General features: G+C 46.5%; 1 protein-coding gene across 2 annotated transcripts in view; it reads left to right on the forward strand.

The window, feature by feature from the left end:
- The window catches only part of cox10 (cytochrome c oxidase assembly factor heme A:farnesyltransferase COX10), a 29,304-nt gene extending 14,952 nt beyond the window's left edge, over positions 1–14,352 (forward strand). For both annotated transcript variants that reach the window (XM_070990379.1, XM_070990380.1), the window contains exons 5-7: positions 8,293–8,363; positions 11,500–11,732; positions 13,250–14,352. In XM_070990379.1, coding sequence (XP_070846480.1) covers positions 8,293–8,363; positions 11,500–11,732; positions 13,250–13,668 — 723 coding nt within the window. In that variant the 3' untranslated portion in view covers positions 13,669–14,352. The remainder of the gene's footprint in view (positions 1–8,292; positions 8,364–11,499; positions 11,733–13,249) is intronic.
- Positions 14,353–16,298: the final 1,946 nt, after the last annotated feature.

The following is a 16,298-nucleotide window of genomic DNA, read 5'->3' on the forward strand; positions in this document are numbered from 1 at the left end:
AGTCTCATCCCATTTGCTCCTGCAAACAAGATTGAAACTCATGGATAAATTATTTACTCTCGCTGCTTTTTGCCACTGTTTACCGTCTGTTCCCTTGTGTTGGGTGTATCTGCAGATGTTCCACCCCCATATAAACACAGTTCAATCTTTTCCTTATTCTGTTTCCTGTCACTCAAAAACTCAAAAGAAGATGGTTAGCACACTAGGGGTTGTCTTAAACTGAGTTTATAGACTGAAAAACCACAAGTCTCTCTACTTTATAGTCAGGGATGTAACAGTTGGATGGTGTTTTTTTATTTAACACCAGCCCAATGTGCTGGTTAAAGACTGTTCCCTCCTACTTCTTTGAGCCAGTTCAGAGCAGACCCTTGATATTAACCATGTGCTCTCTTTGTCTTTTCCTATTTGGATCAAGAATGAGGTGGTTGTGAAGCTCTGCAGGATGCGATTCAGTTTATTAGCAGTTTTACTTCACTGCAGAGACTAAAGAGACAAAACCTGCAAGTCTGCACAAAAAATACGTCTTCGCACGCATAGTATATTATACCGAGAATACTATAAAGTATTTCCCAAACTGAGTCGCATGTGCTGTCAGAAGTTTACAGAACATGCAGGCGAGCAGAAAGGGAGGGGGAACAAAGAAGCTGATTGAACAATGTAAAGCCTGTGTCACTTTGTGGATCTGCAGGATGTTTTCAGAAAGAACCGTAAAGCAGGCGGCATGAGACCCGTGACCCATGTCCCAGCATGCCACAGTGCTTGAGATAAGACATAAAAATAACAAACGGACGAGGGATAATCAGGTTTACTTTAGTTTACCTGCAGTATGGCAGGAGAATAGGAAAGAGTTTGTTGTTGATGGGTTTTTTTTTGGAAGACCTGTTGTCTCTCTTCAAGTTGTAACTGTCACAACACAAACTTCCTGTTCAAGCCAATGATTGTGAACGAAGCTGTCATAGCTGTCTGATTTGCTCCTCATGGCGCTTGACCTTCATCCAGAATTTAGATTTAATATCATTAGAGGGTAATGCAGTGGATGAGTGTAGAAAACACTGGCTGCACAGGGAGAACCAGGCCTCACTATGTGTCCTCGTCATCATTTTGATTTGAAAGGCTTGTTGAATGAGCCTGTCTAGATGAAGGGGCGGATTTTGCCACGGGTCACCGCCGCAAATGCAAATCTGCCACAGGTGCTGACGGCTGCTGTCGCGTTTGAGAGAACAGTGAGGGCCTTCACATTTGTCTGCACCTTATCAGTTCTAATTTCCAAGGAGTGCCTCTCTTCAAAATCTTCAGCAGCAGCCCTATCAGAGCCGTGTTATTAAAGCCGACGCACACACACACACACATTCACACTCGCTGTGGTCAGACGCAGCTGTGCACGAAAAATCTAAACACTTGCATTCTCTCAAACGCACGCACGCACCCGAACGGCTGAGAGCCTTTCAAACTGCATGTCATGTCAGTCTCACTCTCACAGCTATTTGCAAATGCCCTGCGATGGCGGAAAGGACTGTTTATTTCTTTTTAAACAAGCAACCACACATGCGCACGCACGCACACACAGAGCCTCGTTCTACGTATTCAGCTTTCCCTGATATGTTTTCCCACACTGTGTGAGACTGAATAGAAAGCAGTCGAGTGTGCGCACGGCTAATGGCGATCAGGAACTGGAGTGAAATGCCCTCGTTAGTGAGAATGTCAACTTATCGGGCTCAGACTGGAGATATGGCTGGCCGCCACTCCAGCCAAGGAATTTGTCTTGTTTGCTCAGCAGATATGTTTACAGTAGAGTGAAAATGAATGTGTCAGCCATCGTTGGGTTCAGTGGCACATTATACCCAAACCGCTTTCTGCACGTGAAGATTAATATTTGAAACTCGAGCCGTTTAACGTCCACAGATTCTGTATTCTCTAACATTCTTATGGTGTGACGTTTAGTTTGACTGATGTGGCAGATTTATGAAGCGGGTCTGGAGTCATAAATGGTAGGTGCTCCTTCGGTGACTTTAAACAAACACGCCCTGTAATGAAATATCTGTTTCTGAGAGAGGCTTTCTTGATCCTGCTGTCATCCCCGCTGCCATCCACCGACAGTTCGGCTTGTAACCGGAGTCCTCCTTCACACTAGGAGGCACTGTGGCCAGGTCTCGACGCAGCAATAACGGTGGCGACAGCGGTGATATGATCCGACACACGTGCACGCACGATGAGCTATGGCGTCACTTCCTAACGCACGCCACATATTCCCCCAGACCGCCTGCCTGAGTGGCTTAAGGCGGTCAGAAATAGACAGCCCTCAAAAAGTTGCACATCAAAAACTTTTCTATATGTCGTTCATGGAGGCAAAGCAGCGGCTGGCAAAGCCTCCTTTGATCAGGCGTGTTCGGAGAAAGGCAAAGAATAATCCTCTACTTTTATCGTTTTCTGTTTCCAGCTTCTTTTGCTCCACCGCTCCTTCCTCTCAGGCAGCGAGAGGAACCCCCGCACTGAGCTTTCCCAGATCCTGCTCATATCTTCACAGGCAAACAGACTGATTAGGGCAGAGGTAATGTGGCTCTGCTCAGCATTAATTGGCTGATTAACATAAGGACAGTTTAGCACTTCACTGTCCCACACTCAGGCCATTAATCAAGGGGGGGCCGTGCCAGCTGAGCGGCTGCCAGCAGCTCGACACAGACCGCTCCAAAGAGAGGGAGAAGAGGCGTGGGTTCAGCTCGCAGCTGAAAGGGGGACGTGATCCACTCTTTGGCCAGACGGAGTACTGCAGTCTCTACAGGGGCGCCTCGGAAGAACGAAAGGAGACGAATGTATAGCAGCAGGGCAGTGCAGACCCGCTATTCAGGACCAAGAAGTACAGTAGATTCAGCTTGGTTTGTTACATGCTTTTAAAGGTCTGAAGCAAAATGAACGTACACGAGTCACTGTGCAAAACGTGGACCACTCGACTGCGACAGGATGTCCACGTCGTAGGTTGTGTGATTTAGCTTTTTCTCGATTTCGTCTCTCGTGAATGAAAACCGGCGCAGACACTTTGAGCCCCACACGTCTAATCACACCATGCCCTATCATTTCGTCACATCAAAGCGTCGCAGAGGGCGAGCAACCCGAGAAACATCTGCCAGCTGTCCGTATGCAGCATTCCAGACACGGACACATGTCTCCTGTTTTTATCTTTCACCTCCACCGCAGATAGTGTGAACTAAATATTGCAATTTTCCCAGTGACAGAAATGAAGTGATGGAGGTACTCTTTTTAACACTTAACTGCAAAATCCAGTGTCAAGTTACGACTTCTTACAACCAAACCATGTGCAGGCTATGGATGAAAAACCATTTGTATAGTGTCATTTTTATGGTTTTAGCATAAAGGGAATCGTTCACTCGGGGTCTTAGAGAGCTAATGGCGACATGAGTTCTTGCACATGTTAATATGCAGTGAGCTGTGATGATATTTTTTATGCATTCTCTCTGCGTGAACACATACAGCTGAATCTACATTATCGCACACATCTCCATTTATAAACCACCAGCCACCCTAATTACAATGCACACTGTTTGCTCAGTGTTCAGTCTCTCTCTTTAAGTTGTGTTTCTGAGTTTTAAGCTCATCTTCCTGCTTTCTCATCTCTCCTCCACCATCACGTCTTCTATGCTTTTTGACTTTTTTTTTCCTATTTCTTAACAGCTCTCGCACAGGCTCCTGCTAACAGTTTAATAAGTACCTGGTAAGTGTGTAACAGGTTCTTCAGGCAAGCAGTGTAAAATCGCAGCATTGCTCACATAGCTCCAAGACTGTTCATTTCACTCAAGAGACATCAATAGCATTTCTGTGACAGAACAGCAGTCCCACTTCTACCACAGAAACACCTTGAAATAACCTTAATCTGCCATACCAGCGCCTTTGTGTTGTGACTAGTTGGGTTGCATGCCTTGTCGTTTTTGTCCTATTTCTTTTCTTTCATTTGACTTCAAAACATTGTGAATGTCTGCCAGAGCCATTGAATTGACTTCTGAGGAGAGCTTAATCTATGTAAATCTTTGGCTGCTTGTTTGTCAAGTGGTTGATCAGAGACAGTTCGCAGTTGGTGTTGAAGGGGGCTTTGAGAGCTCTCGTGCTTTTTTAAGTAGACTTGGCTGGCGTGCATCGGAGCGCCACCCACCCCTGTGGATGTTTGAGTCTCTCATTCAGCCCCAGTGTGCAAACAGGTGACATTCTGACAAGTGGCGACTTGGTCTTTTTGTTGGTTTTAGCCTGTGCACCTGGGTTTCCGAGACGTGCTGTTTAGGCCAGCTGATGTTTCTGTGAGCCGAAGCCATGCAGCTGCTCAGCTGCTCGCCTGCGTTTCCTCTCGGCTAAACACAGTAAATGCGCGGTGTGTAGTTACTGCGTCGCTCCTCTGCAACCTTCACTGCGCTTCCTGTTGTTTTTGCAAGCAGACAGGAGGCACGGGTTGGTAAGGTAACTCCCCGTGGGGAGCACAAGGAACGGCTGGTGCACAATCAATTACAAGCGCTTCAGTTTTTCAGCCTTGTTCATTCTCCTTAATGAAGTGATATCCACTGAAATTAAACACACATAGTCCAAACGACGCAGCCCAGTGGCACCATAAATTATATCATGATACAAAGCCAGATTATCTCCCGCCTCTTCGGCACTGGAATAGGAAATGCCTGCCTGCAGCCTGTTATCAATTGAGCCCTGGTGGTTGGCAGCGGATCACGTTCTGTCTTTGATAGCTCGGAGGTTCTGGCAGCTGAACACCCCCTCTCCTTTGCTTCTCACTTTGGTCTGGCCTGTTTTCCGTCCTCATCATCTGGCAGATAATTGTCCCTACAGTTATGGGGGTTTTGTGTGTGTTTGTGTTCATAATTGAAAGCAGCAGACTCTCCATAACTTCCGGTTCAGCCACCCAGCCTCCTCTCTGTGTACAGTGTGTCCAGAGCTGATTCATTGGGGTGGGGTTGGTATTGATTCAGGCACTTCTTGATGCCACTGTGCGGTTTTATCTGAAGCCCAAACCATTCTCTCATCCATTTCAGAAACCTTTGTTTGTCGTAGGTGTGCTGCCTTTAAAAATGTCCCATTTTCCTCCACTGCTCAGCATTGTCAGTGAGTGAATCATGAGTGCGCTCACAAAAGAAATCGCAGCCTGCTGTTTCAATTAGACTCGTCATTATGTGTCAGTGAGAGACACGAGCAGGGCTGCATCGGGTGAGCAGCAGACAAAGAAAGACATGTCTGCTTGCCTTTACGTCATAGACATTTTCAAAAACTGAATTTCAACATCGCTGGACTGTTCATGCCACAACAAGCCCCGCTGACACTCCCCTCTTCAGAGATGTTTTTACAAATCCTGCAGGACACAATGCAAATTATTATAGAAGGAATTAAAGAAAAGATGAAATGAAATCTCTGTTGAGCTATGATCACAAAAATGTAATCAAACTCTGTATTGGCATATTCTGTTGAAGTACATTCTTTTTGTTACAATTCTCAAATCTTTTGATTACAAGTGATACATTTGATGATAATTGTAACACTGTCATCACTCAAATTAAGAAAATGTGTTGCTTTTTATTTTAACTCCTTTTATTTATGGCCTAATTTTTATCCAAATCATTTTTTTAACACATTCTTGAGAGACTGTAAATAATATAGGACTTCAGCTAACTCGTTTATAAAATGTTCAACAAAGTGTGAAAAATAAATTTCCCAGAGCCCAAAGTGCCATCTTCAGCCAACAGTCCAAAAGTTCTTACATTTAAGAAGCCAAAACCAGCAAAATTTGACAATTTTATTGAAAAATGCCTGAAACGATTAATCGATTATCATAATAGAAAGCAATTAATTGTCTTTTGATGGACTAATTGATTAATTTAATAATTGTTGCAGCTCTAAAATATGAATTATTGACCTATGAGTAGCAACAGAAATACTTTATATTATTAAAAACATTATGTTCGCCTTCATCAATATTCATGTTACTGTTGCATGACTACTTTAGGGATAATGTTTATCGCAATTCTGTTTAACTCTGATTTGCATTTATGGATTTGATGATAATCGATGGTCAGAAGTGCCCGACTGGAGATTGAGCTGGTTGTTAAAAGCCGTAACCACCGAATGTTACAGGCAGGTAAAGACTTATCGATTTTGAAGTGGCGCACTCTGAGCCAAACCTTCAGACCTACCTGTAGCCACACACGTGCACGCACACAAAACACAAATGGCCCAATTATTTTAATGCCATCGCTGTAGCACATGGCGGTGGTGGGCGGAAATAATGACACGGGCTGAGAGGGCCGCTGATGCGAACCAGATGAGGCGCTCGGACTTAAAAGGCTGAGAGGGAGGAACGAGAGCAGAACTGGACAAACTGTGAAATGACAACACGGCGCACGCAGCGGGGGTGGACCGAGCGACTTTGACATTCCCATCAAATCATCCGTATACACACGCGACAGGTTCATCCAAACAAAGGCAGCACTGTAGGTCCTGTGTTTTGAAATACTTCTCTCACTCTGGAAAGTTGTTCTTTGTTCCTCCTCGTATTTACTCTGCAGGTGCCTTTAAATGCCTGTGGGGGTGCAATGCACAGAGCACCGTTATGCACTGTATCTGGGCCTTTTTTTACATGTGGGATGATGTTATTGGAAACTAAGTTGATCCTTTTTTATGTGAGCGGTGTTACAGCGAGCTTGGCCCCCGGCCTGCCCGAGGCCAGGTTCAGCTCCGGCCCGGCCACAAAGTGCATTTCACTCTCCAGTGCGGCCCCTGACCTCCTGACGCATTTCCTGACCCAGGAAATAGAATTAACACCTCAGCCCGGGCCTCGGGGTCCCACAGCCGCGTACACAGCTGTCCATTAGCCTGGTTCAGTCCAGCTAGCTTGTGCTGCAGAAAACTGAACCACAGACAGGAGAAGGGAAGCAGGAGATTTTCTTCAGAGCTTATTCCAGAGTTCATTTGAATGTTTTTAGGTGCTTGAAGGATTTTAGTGCCACTGTGATTTCAGCAGTAACTGGAGCCAAATAAGGAGATACATTTACCTGCTTTTCAAACTTGTAGGCATGACCATCAAAGGCTCTTTAACACTAGCATAACTGCACTTTGACCAAGCGGTAGCTGCTCTGGATCCATATGATCCATGTCTGGCCAGAAGTCCTGAAGAGGCTCATGCAAACCAGAATGACACATAATGTAAACACTGAAAACCAGTGCAGAATCATTTTGGAGCATTGATGACCCACCCAGCATGTTTGATCTTTTCGTTGCTTTGAGTTTGGATTTTGCCTCCAAGTCCCAGTCGAGACTTGTGACCTATCTTGTGCGTCAGACCTTAACGGTGCAGCCCACTCCCCGATGTTCTTCAAAAAAAATCTATACGAAAATGAAATTCAATGCCTTCCACCGGGAGTTTTTAAATAATATGGTGGCTTTCCGATGTCACAAGTGCAGTAAATCTGGGAACTGGGGTTTAGGAAGAGAAAAGTGGATTATCTGTTTATTGGATATTTTATGTGCGCCATATATCAGAAGAGATGGATCCTGATATTCCGTAGTTTAAGTGCTTTAGCTGTTTTCTTCATTAGTCAAAGGCTCTTACGCGGGCAAGCAAATACACGTATCTGTGTGCTCGCTTACACACACACACACACACACACACACACACACACACACACACACACACACACACACACACACAGATTAGCCAGTTCCTGCGTTTAAGCACCCCATGTGTTTGCATTTTAGTCACACATTGCCAATCTCTTGGGAGCACTTTGAAGCATACTCCTCCAGAGCAGATCATAAAACAGGAGTATAAGTAGTTTTTCACATAGTTGTATCCCAGAACACCCCCCCACCGCCGCCACCACCTCCCACCCAATAGCCCACAGCCTCCACCTTCCACCTCCAGTCCATTTACTCTCACAGTGTAGGGTGAGCGTTTGGTTCAGAGGTTTGCTGCGACCGTGCCTTGAGCGGCTCCTCTCACACTGCTTCCCTCCAGATGTTGCATAGAAAGGCTCGCGGAGGCGGCCGCGTTGTATGTGCGGTGATCATTATACATTCACCAAGTTGATTTACATTTCTGGGAACATTAACACGACCAGCAGTGGAGGAGGTGTGTGAGAACACACCTGCATAGTGTTGCCCGAATCCTGCTTCAACACTCAAAATGACTAATCGTTGCTGCTGCCTGCAGGAGTTCATGATGCAGTGTGTGCGCATGGAAAAAGACAGTTGTGCATCTCCCGCATTAAACCGCTTGTTGTTCTGTCTCCACAGTACTTCGAGGTGCCCTTCGACTCCAACATGAACCGTACGAAGAACCGCCCGCTCGTCAGAGGACAAATCAGGTGAGAGCCTTTTCCGCCTTTGTGCTTATTTAACAGTGTCTTCCACAAGATCTTCTGCGTGACAGATTTGGCACAGCAGCCCCATCTCCACTTTTTACGAGTTTAAAAGAAGACAGTGAAGAGTGATCGGAGAGCGTACGGGAGGAGAGAGAGTGCAGCGGCTCAGCGTGAGCTGGAGTTCAGTTCAGCGTGGAAGCGGCCCAGCAGCACTAAATGACAGCTACTGAGCCTTCCAAGCTGCCTTTTGTACAACTCCCAGCAGACAAATGGCAGTCTGCTGCTGTTACTCTTCCCTTGCTGAGGGATATTTTTCCAGGGGTGAAACGCGACCTGCTGCTGATGTCAAAGCACATGTGCTTTTGCAGGCAATATTATAACGAAGATCCCACCTTCAATAAAGCAGCAGCTCTGAGCACACATCCCATGGTGATCTGCACCCTTCTGTTCCACTCTTAGTTAGAGCTGTAATGGCGCTGAACATGCCAGCAGCGACAGTCCTCTGCTTCACACCTGTCAGGTGTATCAGAAGCTTGTTAGCAGGTTTGAAAGAAGGGTTAGGGTCGAGGTTAGGGCGTAGTCAGCTGACCACCCTTCCTTTGCTGCCTCTCTGACTCAGTGACTGGATGTGCTCATCTCTACCTGCCCCTTCAGGAGCACAGATACTCACTGATGCATGAACAAAACATAAATCTAACATCACGTCCTCTTCACCCGTTGTTCCTGCCGGGAAGCTGCCTCCTTTGCATGCCACTCTGATAGGATATTCTCCCTATCTGTCCCTGTCAGGAAGAACAAAAGCAAACAACCTGTTGATTAGAGGATTAAACGCCCTCAAACGGTCCAGTTGGAAGTGGAGGCTAAATGCTTCTGTTGCCAGCTGATCTGTACCAACAATAGCCAGTTTATGGCTGAACAGCCTGTTAGCACCACCGGACCTTGACCCACAGCTTTCTCCTCCCAGTATCTGGAATTCTCCATTGACACGCTGTTTAAAAGTGGACTCTTGTGCTTTGAGCTGGTGATGGAAGACGTTCTCTGTCTAAACACAGCCTCCTCTCCCCGGCTTTTAGCCCGTCCCTGACGAGAGGTGTGTGTCTGTCTCTGAGACATGTAGAAACATTAGATCTCTCACTCTTTGTCTCTCCCTTCTACTCTGTCACACATACAATCTTGTGTTGAGACAGCGAGCAGATGGCAGGCCGGACCGTCCTGTCAAACAAGCCATCAGAAGGCCGCATTTTACACCGTCTCCATGTTGTCTTCAGGACGAGGCTTTGTGTGTTCCCCCAGCTTTGTCTGTCCGTCCCGCGGGAGTCCGTCTGCCCCTCTGATGTCAGCATCGGAAATAGTTTGCCGCCTTACGTCAGGACCACAATAGCGTATCATCTTTCCCACCTTTTATTGTTGTTCCGTGAAACGTGGATGACTGTCCCCCAGCCTTTGTGGTGGTTTTCCAGAGTTTGAGGCTTCCGCATGTGGTGAGGCTGAGTAGCTTGGAGCTTGGTCAGAGGAGGAACGCTGAAGTTTAGTGTGAGTCTCAGCTAGGTGGGGACACACTGCAGGTTTTGAGCCTGAAGATGGTTCTGATGTGGGCACCATAACACCGCAGTAACAGTGTTCTCACTCACATTATTTTCATAATTTGACATGCTGAAGTTTTCTGCTGCGTCAGTCTTCATCAGCAATTAAGGTTTGTTTTATTGGGATTTTACTGTTCAACCATTTTGCTAATGTATTTTAGAAGCAGGGTCAGAACTGTCAAGGTCAGCAGTTTCCCATCTTGTCCAAATGTAGTGTTTCCCTCAGCGTCTTTGCTCTGCTCCACACAGACTGCAGCATGAACTCGCGAGGCAAACTGTTTTTGATGGGTGTCAGGTTTTGTTTCAGTGCGGGAACACATGCAGGATTAGTCATTTCAGAGCGTTCTCAGTGTTTACGTTCAATATGCTCTCCTCTCCGGCTGTCAGGACAGAAAAATCTGTGCTTGTGGAAATGGTCCTTATGTTTGCCGTGCCTCGTCTTTGTTGTCTTTTCCCAGTTTTACACCAGTCCCTGCAGCTGCTGTGTGGAAGGCACGAGTTCTGAATTGCTTACTTTGCTCTCTGACTGCTTGAATATTTAACAGGTGACTCAGTTTTAAGTCGAATCATCCTGTTTCTTTAACCTAATGGATAAATCCTTTTTGATTTGCATGTGGATCCCTCGCTTTGATTGTGGCCTTTGGCTCTTTGCGTTGACGTTGTTCACCTGGCGCAGTGCTGCTGCTTTGTCAGCCTGCAAGAAGAGGACAGTAAACGCACCTCAGGCCATGTGACGCGCTCCCCCTCCTGACCCCCGCAGAGCCAGCCCACAGCCAGACTGTCGACAGCCCATAGCCAGCCTGCACGGCCCCACCTCAGCCCACATAAAACAGACATAACACCACTAATCACATTAATGTACCAATCTCCCTGCTCGGCCACGCCACCAAAATAAAAGCCCTGTTTGCTTTTTGAAGAAAAGGCCTGCGTTTGGTCAAGATTTTAATCTGCCCTCTCTTTAATTTATGGAGCATTTACTGGTGAATTTGAACCAGACCTTGCCATCACTGCTTTCAATAAAAGATGAGGGAAGGAGGAGGAGGAGGAAGTCCTCATCCGGCTAAAAGCCTGAGCCGCAGTGGTTTTCTTCAGCGAGTTTTGATCTCTGGCGTGTGCACATGCTCTTCATCTTGCAGGGCTACTTTTATTCCTGACAAACTCTTATCAGATGAGCTTCCTCTAAGCCTCCCGTTTCGAGACGGCTGCTGATTGTCAGTGTGTGGCCCCCGTGGGTCTGCCTGCCTGCCTGCCTGTGTGCGTGCCTGCCTGTGTGTGTGCGTGCGTGTGTGCATGCGTGCGTGCGTGCATGCGTGCATGCGTGTGTGTGTGTTGAACATGTGGCGCTATCGTTGTCTTATCTGGTGTCTGCACAAGCCCACAAAACTTTATCGTCCCATAGTTCCCATGGTGGTGATGGGCTTTTGTTGGAGCCTGACTCTGTTCTGTAACTTGCCTTTTATCAGAGAAAACATCTGAAACTCATCTTTAAAACTAACCTTTGTTTGTTTTTTTCTGTCTCTGTCTCCCTCTTCTTTTCTCCCCCTTCTGTCCATCAGTCCCCTCCATGCCGTGTCCTTCGCCCTGGCCTGTGGCGTTCCCGGAGTCGCTCTCCTCACGCTGGCGGTAAACCCCTTGACGGGCTTCCTGGGTGCCCTCAACATCTTTCTCTACACCTGTTGCTACACGCCGCTCAAGAGGCTCAGCATCACCAACACGTGGGTGGGAGCAGTGGTGGGTGCGATACCTCCTGTCATGGGCTGGACGGCTGCCACGGGTTGTCTGGATCCAGGTACGACTCAGTTTCAGCAGCCAATCGGCCAGTCCTCCCAGTTTTCCCATTGAGGTAAAAAGCTGGTTCTATTATCAGAGGCTATTATTGAGGTACTATAGAGACCAACGCAATCTGGTAACTTATTATCTTTAACACAGTTCATGTGATCAGAAGTTCAGTCTGATGCTTTGATGCTTTGAAGTCGTCAATTAATCAACAGAAAATGATTTGGCAACAATTCTGACAACCAAAAAAATGCTAAAATTCACTGATTCAAGCTTCTCAAATGTATTTGCCTGTTTGATTGAACATCTGTTTGCAAAACAAGTCATTTTATAGACTGAGCGATAAGTCAGTCACTACAATAAATGTCAGATCTGTATAAAATTGGAAATAATTGTTAGCTGCAGCCGTCGTTAAATGTCATGGCAGTGTTTCTGTGGCGCGTCGCTGAGCGCGTCAGCACCGCTCTGAGCAGGCCTGGTCTCACACTACATAAAGCTTCATTTACATACGGCTCAGGATCCCTGCAGCGCCGGTACAGCTTTGTTCCTTGTTCCCGTGGAGTTTGAATGTGCTTACTGTAAGTCGCGTTGGACAAAAGCGTGTGCTAAAGGAATGTAATGTTAAGCTAGCGAAGAGACGGGGACTGAGGGGCTTATTCAGCTCGTTCAGTGGACGCTGCGTGTTCTGTCACGTCACCTGTATGAAATGTGTTTCATCGTGCTGGAAGTGCTCACACAAGTTTTTATTTACGCTGCTTACATGGTCTTAAAAAAACTCAGCCACTCTGACTGTCGCCTCAGAGCAGTGGACAGCTCAGCCTCGCTGCACCATTTCATACCAGATTTCACGTTTACAAAACTCAAAACAAAAGAAAAGCCGTGCTTGTTGCTTTCTGATCGGCGTGGAAGTTTCTGTTGACTCGCTCTCATCAGCGCTCGCAGTAAACAGGACGGCCGACAGGTCTGCTCGTCGCGTTCACACACGACGTGAAACACGAGCCGCTGTCGCTGAGAGGCGAAGACGTCTGTCCTTCCTGTCCGTCTGTTCTGCTTCAACTCATTTCAAGTGTCACATGTAAACACTAAATATTAGAGAACAGCGTAATGTGTCTGAGAACAGCTGCAACTCTGGTAGGAAGCAGTCAAGCTAATCAGCAACATTTTGTGCCCATTAGATGAAACAATACTTGCATACGTGAAGACGTCACTGCAGCACTGCTGGCTTTATTATGCTTAATTTTTGCTTTAATATGTTACATACCATACATAACTTTTCTAAATACTGTTTATTTCTGAAAAGAAAAGAAAGTTTTGCACTGTGGTGTTTTTGTGATATCAAAAGTACTGTCTTCTGTTAGCCAGTGTGTACTTTTATCCAAAAATTCACAGCATAGGACTTTTATTTCAGTGCTTTGCATGCAGGGTGAATTAAGCAGCAGCACATTGGTCCCACAGACTCGCTCATTAATCCCCTCCTCATTCTTTAATCTCTCCTCTGCCCCCCCCCCCCCCCAACGCTCTCCCCTCCAGGTGCCTTGTTGCTGGGTGGCTTCCTGTACAGCTGGCAGTTCCCTCACTTCAACGCTCTCAGCTGGAACTTAAGGGAAGATTACTCCCGCGGCGGCTACCGCATGATGTCCGTCACCCACCCCGGCATGTGCAAGCGGGTGGCGCTGCGCCACAGCGTGGGCCTGATCGGCCTGACAGCCGTGGCGCCCGTGCTGGACGTCACCACCTGGACCTTCCCCGTCATCTCCCTCCCCATCAACCTGTACATCAGCTACCTGGCCTTCCACTTCTACCGCAAGGGCGACCGCAGCAGCTCCCGCAAGCTGTTCTTCTGCAGCCTCTGGCACCTGCCCATGCTGCTGCTGCTGGCGCTCACGTGCAAGAAGCCTCGCACAAACCCGGAGGATCCAGCTCTACCTCCGGCGTCTTTAGTTTCATAGATGCAGCGACACTTCTAAGACTCCTATTTTAACTGAGAAGCTCCCTCAGTGCCACTGTAAACCACTTGTCGTGCTCAGAGGGGACTCGATGATAGACATTATTTTATCGACGTGTTTAATATGCTGCTCATGTGGTGCTCGATCTAGATCAGGAAAAAGGTTGATTTACAGAAGCCACACTGAATTATTACATCAGGCTGTACTTCAATGTGTGTGTACTGTATACATTCTGTATTTATTTACGTAAGGGCCCACCAGTTCCTCTCCATGTTGTACATGACTGATGTTAAATGATCTTGTACAGTGTAAATTGCTCCTATGGATCCACGCAGGGATCACTGCCAGTGCATTGTGCAAATGCAAAATAGAAGAAGAGGATACGTGACGAACATAGAGACTTCATGGCGTCATAAGATTTACGTTTTTCAGTCCGCGTGTGAAAATAAACGTATTCTGAGCCCGACGTGTGATCATAATTGGTCCACTTTCACAGGAGCCCCGATGCTTGACAGCTAGTGCGCTTCTTTTTATGTCGCTGCTCAGCAAACGCACTGATGGGTCGTTATTCATTTACACGATGCTTTAATTCAACACGCCTCGCCTGCACCAAGACCAAGGGAAGAGATCACCCCTGTAAGAAAAACCAGGGCAAATATTCTGTAACAATAAACATGTCATGATTGTAATCCTGCCTTTTGTGTCATCATTTACTCATTGGCTTTCGTCTTAAAACTTACAAATTGTGCATGAGTGTACCTGAGGTAGAGGCCTCTCCCCAATCACTGACACACATTCCAGCACCACGCCTCGTTAGGTGGTGCTGCTGACTCAACGTCCGCATGATATATGGATTTAAGTTTCAATTATGGCCTTAGTGGATATGCTCGCTTTAAGCACAATCACGGTCCCTCCAATAAGCTCTATTTAGCAGACCACCTCCGCACCTGTCAGTCAACATGTGCGCCCCTTCCGCCCTTTGCCCCTAGTTTTGGTATTTGGTTACATTTCCATCACCGCGCTCGCAGAAACAAGCGTCCCCTTCCCCTCGCTGCCATCCTCCCTCCATAAAAGGGGGCTGTGGGATTTAGCCAAGGCCGGGAGACCTGAAACGGCTCGACATCCTCGTAAAGCGTCTGACCGGATACAGAGTTTCATATCAGAGGGTGAAAGGGGAGTGATGGAGCCAGCTGTTACAGTGGGGAGAGAGCACACACCCAACCTGAGTGGAGATTGAATGTCGAAGCCAACCTCAAGGGCTCAGTGCGATGGCCTGTCATGGTTTACAACATCCGCTCCTCTGGAGGTGGAGCGGCGGCTGGCGCTGTCCTGCTCCGTCAGCCACGAGAACTCTCTTTTTTTACTCTTCTGGGGTCTTCTGATGGTTCAGCGTATGAATTATATTTAACATTGAGCGTGAGGCCTGTAGAGGAGCTTCCAGCTGTTGATTCATAAGGCCCACAGAGGCGTTCCTGCTCAGGTTGTGCTCTGATGGAAGGTAAACTAAAGTTTTGGGCGAGTTTATCCTCTGGTTTGGACATTTAAAGCTCCGCTCCACTTCAAAATGTGTTTGCTTTTTGCTCCTTCATTTAGATGTTTGAGCTTCCCGGTGCAGAATAACGCCTGTGTGCAGTCTTGCGCTGTTTTTAGAGGGAAACTAAATCTTTCCGCCATGCAGGATCAGAGATCGTTAACATCACAAATAACCATTCCTGGTCTTGATATAAGCAACTTGCATATATGAGACTTTACAGTGAAGTAGTAGTGCATCTTGTGGCCAGTAGCTCAAACTTCTGAAATTATAAAACACTTGATAACTCATAGATTATTGGTTTTTAAACGAACAATTAGATGACATTTTAATGAAGTAAGTATACTCTTTTTCTGGGGTTAATACATCAGGCTCATTATTATTCAAAGCAACGCATTTTGATAGATCTTAAAGGATGTCTGGAGGCAATTTTAGTACTTTATCAGTATTTTTAGGGTAACTTGATAAATCATGTATGGAGAGCAGGAGGGTCTGTTATGCATCATGTATCACTTTACATAAAAGAGCAGTTGACGGCTAAATTGTTAGACATTTTTCTCCATTTATCACATTTACTCTCATGTAAATTGAGGAAACCCCTCAAAAACCTGTGTGTTATTATTTCACAAGCCAACAATATTTCATGCTCTTCTCCCTTATTTCATGTCTTTGGATGCATAAAAACGTCTCTTTCCTACTGCTGATCAGTCATTAAATCACTGGCGTTATTTGTCCTTCAGTGTGAGTCTGAGCTTCCGCGCCAGGGTCAACAAACTGAAGAGCAAAATATGCATCTGTAAACTGGAGAGAGTCCCCGGACAGCAATCTGCAGTCAAGCCCGGTGCTGCAGCTTTAATATCCACACTGAGTCTCACATCAGAGGGGGAAATACTGTACAACAGCTCGGATTCCAGGATTCTTCAAACCCAGCAATGAAATCTCAGGATGACGGATGACCTCTGGCCTCTCTTCAAAGGTTGGTTGTTGCAAAATAGAGCCCAAAGAGCTGCGGTGATCCTAAAGCAATATTTAGACTGAAACTATACAACCACCACTGTAAAACTATCCATTTAAGCCCCTGAAGGGATATTAGAGTAAAAAA

The sequence above is a fragment of the Chaetodon trifascialis genome, chromosome 21 (assembly GCF_039877785.1).
Source record: "Chaetodon trifascialis isolate fChaTrf1 chromosome 21, fChaTrf1.hap1, whole genome shotgun sequence".
In the NCBI taxonomy this organism is placed as follows: Eukaryota; Metazoa; Chordata; class Actinopteri; order Chaetodontiformes; family Chaetodontidae; genus Chaetodon; species Chaetodon trifascialis.